Source organism: Ostreococcus tauri (assembly GCF_000214015.3).
Source record: "Ostreococcus tauri WGS project CAID00000000 data, contig chromosome 12, whole genome shotgun sequence".
NCBI classification, from domain to species: Eukaryota; Viridiplantae; Chlorophyta; class Mamiellophyceae; order Mamiellales; family Bathycoccaceae; genus Ostreococcus; species Ostreococcus tauri.
This window is the reverse complement of record NC_014437.2, coordinates 212671-221201: the sequence shown is the minus strand read 5'-3', so window position 1 is coordinate 221201 and position 8531 is coordinate 212671. Positions and strand designations below refer to the sequence as shown.

General features: G+C 60.0%; 6 protein-coding genes across 6 annotated transcripts; 2 read left to right on the top strand and 4 right to left on the bottom strand.

Moving 5' to 3' along the window:
• Positions 1–80: 80 nt before the first annotated feature.
• On the top strand, positions 81–1073 carry OT_ostta12g01340 (Diacylglycerol acyltransferase; the record flags this gene model as incomplete). The annotated part of the gene is made up of 1 exon (XM_003082238.2): positions 81–1073. One exon carries the CDS (start codon positions 81–83, stop codon positions 1071–1073), a length of 993 nt encoding a protein of 330 aa, XP_003082286.2.
• Positions 1074–1168: 95 nt separating this feature from the next.
• OT_ostta12g01330 (unnamed product) lies at positions 1169–2485 on the bottom strand (the record flags this gene model as incomplete). Its single annotated transcript, XM_003082237.2, has 1 exon — positions 1169–2485. One exon carries the CDS (start codon positions 2483–2485, stop codon positions 1169–1171), a length of 1317 nt encoding a protein of 438 aa, XP_003082285.1.
• Positions 2486–2579: 94 nt separating this feature from the next.
• OT_ostta12g01320 (Tubulin/FtsZ, 2-layer sandwich domain) lies at positions 2580–4028 on the bottom strand (the record flags this gene model as incomplete). The annotated part of the gene is made up of 2 exons (XM_022982851.1): positions 2580–3828; positions 3931–4028. 2 exons carry the CDS (start codon positions 4026–4028, stop codon positions 2580–2582), a joined length of 1347 nt encoding a protein of 448 aa, XP_022840072.1.
• Positions 4029–4449: 421 nt separating this feature from the next.
• OT_ostta12g01310 (unnamed product) lies at positions 4450–6474 on the top strand (the record flags this gene model as incomplete). Its single annotated transcript, XM_003082235.1, has 1 exon — positions 4450–6474. One exon carries the CDS (start codon positions 4450–4452, stop codon positions 6472–6474), a length of 2025 nt encoding a protein of 674 aa, XP_003082283.1.
• A 58-nt stretch (positions 6475–6532) lies between these two features.
• OT_ostta12g01300 (unnamed product) lies at positions 6533–7087 on the bottom strand (the record flags this gene model as incomplete). The annotated part of the gene is made up of 1 exon (XM_022982850.1): positions 6533–7087. The coding sequence occupies one exon, from the start codon at positions 7085–7087 to the stop codon at positions 6533–6535; it is 555 nt and encodes a 184-aa protein (XP_022840071.1).
• A 52-nt stretch (positions 7088–7139) lies between these two features.
• Positions 7140–8444, bottom strand: OT_ostta12g01290 (Rudiment single hybrid motif; the record flags this gene model as incomplete). The annotated part of the gene is made up of 1 exon (XM_003082233.2): positions 7140–8444. The coding sequence occupies one exon, from the start codon at positions 8442–8444 to the stop codon at positions 7140–7142; it is 1305 nt and encodes a 434-aa protein (XP_003082281.2).
• Between the last annotated feature and the right edge of the window lie 87 nt (positions 8445–8531).

Sequence of the window (8531 nt, the reverse complement as noted above, 5' to 3'; positions counted from 1 at the left end):
GGGGTGCGGGTGAGGCCGTGGTGGGGGTGTCGCTGGCGTTTTTTGATGAGACGCGCGCGGGCGGGCGGACGTCGGAGACGATGGACGCGCGAAACGTCGCGCGCGTGGTGCAGATGTTGACCGTCTTGCACGTCGTGCACGCGCCGCACATGGCGGTGTTTGCGGTGTTGGGGACGGCGTACGCGTTGGGTCGATGGCGTACGCTCGCGGCGGTGGTCGCGTTGTACGCGTCGACGTACGTGACGAGACAGAAGTCGCTCGAGCGGGGACAGAGAAAGTGGGAGCAGTTCCAGACGTGGACGCTTCGGACGGTGGAGGGGGCGGCGAAATCGTGGTACGGGAGCGTGCGCGTGGTGCACGACGGGAAGGTTTCGGAAGCGGCGCATTCGTCGCCGCACGTCTTCGCGTACCACCCGCACTCGATGGTTCCCGCGGGCGCCGTGTGGTTTCACATGCTCCCGGATTTTAGCGCCCGTTTTCGCGGGATTCAACCCGTGACGCTCGCAGCCTCGGTTTTGTTTAAGGCACCGATCGTCCGGGAGCTTGCGGCGTGGCTTGGCGTTCGTGCGGTGAGCAGAGAGATTTTCCGTTCGACGCTACGAGAGCAAGGCGCGGTTGTCGTGTGCCCGGGAGGACAGCACGAGATGCAAGAGCACGGAGGTCCGATGGAGGAGACGATCGTTTTATGCACCAAACATAAAGGATTCATTCGAATAGCGATCGAGGAGCGCGCGCGCGTCGTCCCCGTGATTTGTTTCGGCGAGAGCAAGAGTTGGACCAACATCATGGCAAAGCCGGGCCGTTATCTCTACAGACGCTTTCGATTCGGTTTCACCCCGTTACTAGCCGTGGGCTACCTCGGAATTCTTCCGCTCCCGAGACGCGTACCCATCACGTTCGTCATCGGCGAGCCGATGGTACTTCCTGATCCGGATGCCTTGACGGGACTGGCGAAGGAATCGGATGTCGACGCGTTCCACGCGTCGTATTACAGTCAAGTGGAGAGACTGTTCGACGAGCACAAATCCAAAGCCGGGTTCCCTGAGCTTTGCCTCGTGATGAAAAACGATTAGCGTCGATGTATGACGTTTTGCTACCGTTACTTGTAATTTTAGTGGACTATCCCCGCGCACATCGCTAGACTATGTAGACTATGGACTATGTTGCGCTACGCCACCACAATCGACGTCTTGAACTCGCGTTCCTCTGGGAGCGACTCGAGAAACGCGACCAACTCTCTCGCGTGTTCTGGAACGTCTAGATCGGCGCTCCAAACTCTCGTGAATTCCTTTCCAGCGGCAAGCTGTAAGAGCTCGACAATCCCTCTGATTACTAATCGAAGTTCGTCGCATCTCTTGGCCGAGCGCCCATCCGCTTCCGCGTACGCGCGCTTCGCGTGCGGCCACATCGAAGCACAGTGCGCATGCATTCTCGGCCAGGAATTCTCAATCACGATCGCGATGAGCTTTGCGGCGTCAATCGCGATGTCGTCCTTCACTGCATGAAGGTAACTGCACAAGAGCGGAAGCAAACGGCTCAAGTGCGCGACGACGCGCACACCGGCGCTCCTCGTGAAATCTGGAAATATGTCAAGCAAAGGCCTAGCGTAGGCGACGTCTAATCCGCGCAAGCACGCCGTGTCCAAGGCTTTGTCGAACGTTTTACGGAAGTCCTCATCGTTTTCGACAATCGGGGTCAACGTACACGCCGTCTCCAGAGCGTGCGGCCACACGTCCTCGACGGCGCCGACGAGAAGACTTCGCGACGCGTCCAGGAGCACCTCAGCCGGAAAGCCTTCTTCTCCACGCCGTCGCGCGATCACCGACGCCGCGCGCGCCCCATTTGCGCGCACACCCGAGTGAGGATAATCCATAGCTCTCAAAACGCACGTGAGCGCGACGTCTAGAACGTCCGAAACGTCCATCGCTTGAGTCGAAGCGTCCACGCACCAGCGCATTTGCCTACTGGCGACGATGGCGCGCGCGTCAGCAACTTCCGCGTCCGCTCCGAATCCCCCTTCCGCACCCGGCGCTCGCAATGTATCCATGAATTCGCGCGTCGCCAGCTCACGAAACGCCATCGAGGCGTGCGCGGCGCCGACGCACGCCTCGAACGTCGCGTCCGCCGCGTCCGCGAGCGCTTCCGAGCTCCAGCCCGGGACATCTCGTGATGACGTTCTCCCGTGCGACGCGCACGCCGCGAGCGCCAGTGCGGTGGATGATAGCTCTAACACGCGCACGGGAGCGTCCTCGACCGGCTCCACGAGCGCGCGCGGTCGCGACGACGACGGATTGTTTGAAATCACCGACGGTGGCTCGAGCTCGAGACATCGCTCGCGAAGCGTCTGTAACGCCGTGAGGGCGGACTCGGTGAAGGTCGAGCGCGCGTCTGCGTCGACTTCATCTCGAACGAGCGCGCGGATGAGCTCGGGGGTCGGGACGGCGGCGCGCGCGACGTCAGCAAGGTCGACGTCGCCGCGCGTCATGCTGTGCGGCGTTGAGTGTGAGTGGTACATTTGCGTTTATTTCCATCTACTGTGTCGACCGCGGTGCGATAGCGTGATCGTAAAACTCGACAAGCTAATACTCATCTTCAAATCCCTCGGCGGCAGAGCTGGCGCCCACCTCTTCGTAGTCCTTCTCAAGCGCGGCCAAATCTTCACGCGCTTCACTGAATTCACCCTCCTCCATGCCTTCACCGACGTACCAGTGAACGAACGCTCTCTTGCCGTACATCAAATCGAATTTGTGGTCAAGTCTGGAGAAAACCTCGGCGATGGCGGTCGAGTTGGAAATCATGCACACAGCGCGCTGTACCTTGGCCAAATCACCACCAGGGACGACTGTCGGCGGTTGGTAGTTGATCCCGCACTTGAAACCGGTCGGCGACCAGTCAACAAACTGAATAGTTCGCTTGGTCTTGATGTTGGCCACCGCGGCGTTGACATCCTTCGGGACGACGTCGCCACGGTACATGAGGCAGCATGCCATGTACTTGCCGTGTCGCGGATCGCACTTGGCCATCATGGACGCTGGCTCGAACGCACTGGCGGTGACCTCAGCGACGGAGAGCTGCTCGTGGTACGCCTTCTCGGCGGAGATCACCGGAGCGTACGAGGACAACATGAAGTGGATTCTTGGGTACGGCACCAAGTTGGTTTGGAACTCGGTGACGTCGACGTTCAAGGCGCCGTCGAATCGCAGAGACGCGGTCAAGCTCGAGATCACTTGCGCGAGCAAGCGGTTGAGGTTGGTGTACGTCGGACGCTCGATATCGAGCGATCTGCGGCAGATGTCGTACACGGCTTCGTTATCCAACATCACCGCCACGTCGGTGTGCTCGAGTAACGCGTGCGTAGACAACACAGAGTTGTACGGCTCGACGACCGCAGTGGAAACCGCGGGCGACGGGTAGATTGTGAAACCCAACTTGGACTTCTTACCGTAATCCACGGACAAGCGCTCGAGCAAGAGGGAGCCCAAACCCGAACCGGTGCCACCACCGACGGCGTTGAACACCAAAAAGCCTTGCAAACCGGTGCAGTTATCTGCCAACTTACGAATACGATCGAGCGCCACGTCCACGATCTCCTTACCGATTGTGTAGTGCCCGCGAGCGAAGTTGTTCGCCGCGTCCTCCTTCCCGCTGATCAACTGCTCGGGGTGAAACAGTTGTCTGTACGCGCCCGTGCGCACCTCATCGATCACCGTCGGTTCGAGATCGAGGAAAACGCATCGCGGGACGTGTTTCCCGGCCCCGGTCTCGGAGAAAAACGTGTTGAACGAGTCATCCTCTTGTCCCGCCGAACCATCCATGGGCATTTGGCCACTGCGTTCGTCGCGACGTACACGTACAGTCAGTCCTCCGTCTCGTCAATCGATCACTCATACGCTCCGCGACCGTGTCTACATCACGTCAACGCGAACGTACTCGGGCTGGATCCCGTGTTCGAGGCAATAAAGCTCCCAGCACGAGTTCCCCGTCTGGATCCCGGCCTGGCCGATGTGAATCGAGATCACTTCGCGCATCTTTGTCGAATCAAAAAAGATTCAAACGTTGGTCGAGTTTCTTAAAGATACTCTTCGTGTACCGCACGCGAGCGTCTGCGGGACGGTTGGTAACCGTAAAAATACGAGAACAATTACTTCTCGAGAGATGCGTCGGCGAGCGAGTCGATGTCGCTGCGGCGTCGCGTCGAGGAGTACGGTTTCGTGGACGTTGCGACGATCACAACCGTTCCCCTTTTCTTCATTGAATTCATAGATGTATACGTTATTCAATACGGCTCGTTTGTCCGTTTGGTCGTTTTTTTCATCCATGCTGAACAGTTTGAAATCGTTCGACTCGATCGTGTGACATATAGATTTATGAATGTTACAATATGCGTCTATTGATTTTGCCAGCAACATCTCAGATCGACTTCGTCTCCACAGCTCGTCGCGCGCCGCGATGCGGTGGCCGTCGACGCGGAAGAGGGACGGGGCGGTGTCCACTAAATCGATCGCGAGCGTGGAGACGCGAACGGAGCGACGGACGGAGACGCAGAGGGAGATTTCGAGTGAAACCGTGCGAGACGCTCCGGAGTCGACGACGAGTGTAGCGACGAATATCGCGACGACGGGCGCTTTGACGACGGTCGTGGACGTTCGAGACACCTCAGGGGAACTCTCGCTGCGATTGGAGCGCGCGGAGGCGGAGTTACGGCGAGAGCGCCTGGCGCACGAGGCGGAGCGCGCGGCGACGCGGGACGAGCTCGAGGCCCAGGCGGAGGCGCTCGCGCGGTCGAGGAGTGAGTGCGAGCGCTTGGAGGCGGAGTGCGAGGCGTTAGCGTCGAGAACGGCGGATATTAAGGCGGAGGAGCGGGCGAGTTGTCGATCGACCGAGCGCACGCTGCAAGATGTTTGTCGAACAGTGACGCGGTTTGCCGTACGGTGCGCCGAGTATGGATTAATCGACGAGGATGTCGCGCGCGCGGTGGAGGATAATCCGCAGGTGTGGATTGAGCCGGATGGGAATCGAAGGGAGCGCGTTGGAGAGCTATTAAACGCCGTCTTGGATGCGCACGCGTCGGTGTGCGCGGAGTACGAGTCTAGAGTCGCGGTTGCCAAGGCGCAACCGCCGGACTCAGAGGACGTGGAGGAGTATGAGAGGCAGATTAAGTTGGAGGTCGAGCGCGTGCTCGGACACCTCGAGCTTGAATTCCACTCTTCGAAGAGAGCTGGCGGAATAGAAGCGAACGATTCTTCGCCGAACAGCGCGAGTAAGAGGCTGTATCGAACGCCGGATGTGAAGAGCTCGAGGAAGCAGTCGTCGTCCACTCGCGAGATCGAAGCCGAGCGTCGCGAGTTACAGGAGACCGTGAACGAGGTCCAAAGACAGATGCATCAGCTCGCTGAGAGTAGCAAGGCGATTGAGTCGGAACTCCGGGATCAGTTGGTGACGTCTCGAAGCGAGTCGGAGAAACTGCGCGTCGAGCTCGAGAGCGTCTTGGAGGAGCGCAACATAATTGTCAACAAGCTGGAGATTGAGCTCCAAAAGCTTGAGCACGCGCAGTCAACGAACGATGAGAAGACTAAAGATGCGATGAGACGAGCGAGGGAGGTTTTGGAGCAGGAACAGCGTCGATTGAGTCTGGTCACAAGGGAGAAAGATGCGGAAATCTCGGCGCTCAAAGAGCGCGTGGCGCACCTGGACGCCCAGGTCGATGATCTCACCTCGGAGGGTAAGCGCCTGAGCGAGACGCTGACAAAACAGCGCCAGATCAAGGATAAGCTCGAGGAACAGGTCGCTGGGAGCGAGGCGCGAATCGAGGGCTTGCTCCAAGAGATTGACGCCATGGATGCAGCCTCTGCGCAGGCATCAATGCACGTGAGCAACGCCATGGCAAGCGCATCCGAGGCGCACCAGCGAAGCTTACAGGAGATGCGGGCCAAGCAATCGGAGGCAGAGGCGTACATAGAGTCCCTCGACGCGCGCATGGGGGCGCTGGAAGAGGAGAGAGGCATGCTCAGACGCGAATTAGAGCGCGCGTACTCGAGGGAGAAGGAGATTCGAGTTCGTATGCAAGAGAGCGAACGACGATCGAACGAGCTCACGGCCGAGATTAACGCTCTGCTCGAGCAAGAGGCTCGACGCAACAATTTGCGTGAAACTGGCGACGGCGGTTTCCTTTCTATTTCTACCGCAAACACGCCGTCGAGATCCGCTCGAATGGTTCGCGTGCACTCGAATGGAGTCGCGTCAACCTCAAAAAAGCTCGACGTCCGCGAGTTCTCCGATGACGACTCCGAGGGTGAATTTGTGGTCGTGCGCAGACGTGCTACGACGGCGCCAAGCAGCCCATTCATGGTGGGTAACTCTCCTCGCGAGACGACGGCGCAACAGTTTAATGGACTGAACAGCGTGAGCTCCGCGCTCGCTCGAGCTCGCGCTGAGTTCATCGAGGTTCGCGCAAAGCGCGATACCTTCCAGTAGACTAAAGACTAGCTAACTACAAGTACGCTATAGTCGTGCTACGCTGTTGTACATTTGATTAGTAGTACGAAATCGCAAAGTTCGAAACCCAACGCTGTCCTGGAATGCTCAACCATTCCTCACCGTCACCGGCGATTGCTGCCAAATTTTCTTCATGTTCAACCGCGAAATCCCTGATCTCATCCAATCGCATCTGTCCCCCGTATCCTAACAACAATCCCGGCTCGCACTCGACCAAAAATTCCGCCACGTTCCGCCACTTTACTCGCAATTCAATCGCCTCGAGCGCGTCGCGCGCTCGGTACTCCAAGTCCTCGTCCGTAATCTTCCGACTCACCAGCGCCGGTTCGCACGCGATCATGCGCTCGACGTCCCCTCGTCGTATGAGAGATCGGAGTAGTAACATTCTCTTCACTAGCGGACGCGCGTCCAGGACTTCGTCGCCGAGCGCGGCGAGCGTTTGGTCGTCCAGGTTGGTGAGCTTTGCGAGTCGGGACGCATCGTTGGAGGATGACGACGACGACGACGACGACGCGCGGGAGCGGATGCGCGAACGAGACGCTCGAGCGCACGTAAACGCGCACGCGCGGTGAGGCGCGAGCGCGAATCGCATCGCGGGGCGCGTCGAGATGTGAGGTTTGACTCGTGGTAGTTATATTACGTTCTCACTGAGACTTCTCCCGGGCGATGGCGCGCCAGCCGATGTCCTTGCGGTTGAAACCGCCGGGCCAGACGATGGTTTTAACGCCATCATAGGCGCGAGCGGCGGCCTCGGTGATGGAGGCGCCGTAGGCGGTGACACCGAGGACGCGGCCTCCAGCGGATAGGACGTCGCCGGATTCGCTCGCGATCGTCCCGGCGTGGAGCACCTTGACGCCCTCGATCTCATCCGCGGCGTCCAGGTTGGAGATCTTCTCTCCCTTGGCGTATGAGCCTGGGTAGCCGTTGGCGGCCATGACGACGACAACGGCGGATTCGTCCGACCACGTTGGTTTCGGCGCCGAATCGAGCTCACCCTTGGCGGCGGCGAGAAGGAGTGCCGTGAGGTCGCTTGTCATGCGGGCCATCAAAACTTGGCACTCCGGATCACCGAAGCGAATGTTATGCTCCAGGAGCTTAACCTTGCCGTCCTTGCTGATCATAAGACCCGCGAAGATGACACCCGTGAACGGGCAACCCTCCGCCGCCATGCCGTCCACAGTGGGTTGAATGATGTCGCGCATGACGACGTCCTCGATCTCTCGCGTCACCACGGCGGCGGGAGAGTACGCTCCCATACCCCCGGTGTTCAGACCGACGTCTCCGTCGCCCACGCGCTTGTGATCCTGAGCGCTCGCAAGAGGAACCGCCTTGCCACCGCCAACGACGGCGAAGAACGAAGCCTCCTCGCCGTCCAAAAACTCTTCGACCACGATCTCGTTCCCGGCGCTACCAAACACGGCGTTCGTGAGCATATCATCCACGGCGTTGAGCGCGTCGTCCATGTTCATCGCCACGATCACGCCCTTACCCGCGGCCAAGCCGTCCGTCTTGACGACTATAGGCGTCCCCTTGGACTTGATGTACTCCTTCGCCTCGACCGGATCCGTAAACTTCGCGTACTCCGCGGTCGGAATGTTATACTTGGCGCACAAATCCTTCATGAACGCCTTCGAGCCCTCCAATCGCGCCGCGCTCTTGCTCGGCCCGAACACCGGAACCCCATTCGCCGTCAACGTGTCCGCCAAGCCGTCCACGAGCGGCGCCTCCGGTCCGACCACCACCAACCCCACGTCCCGCTCCGCGCAAAACCGCGCCACCGCGGCGTGATCGCGTTCATCCACCTCCACCACCTCCACCCCGCGCTCGCGCGCGATCCCGGCGTTTCCGGGCGCGCAGAACACCGCCCCCCCCGACGCGCTCTGCGCCAACCTCCAGCACAACGCGTGCTCGCGCCCCCCCCCCCCGACGACGAGCACGTTCGTCGCCATCGCCGTCACGCATCGCCGCGCCCGCCGCGTCGCGGTCGTCGTCCGCCCCTCCGTCCGTGTCCGCGTCCGTCGCGCGTGAACGCGCGT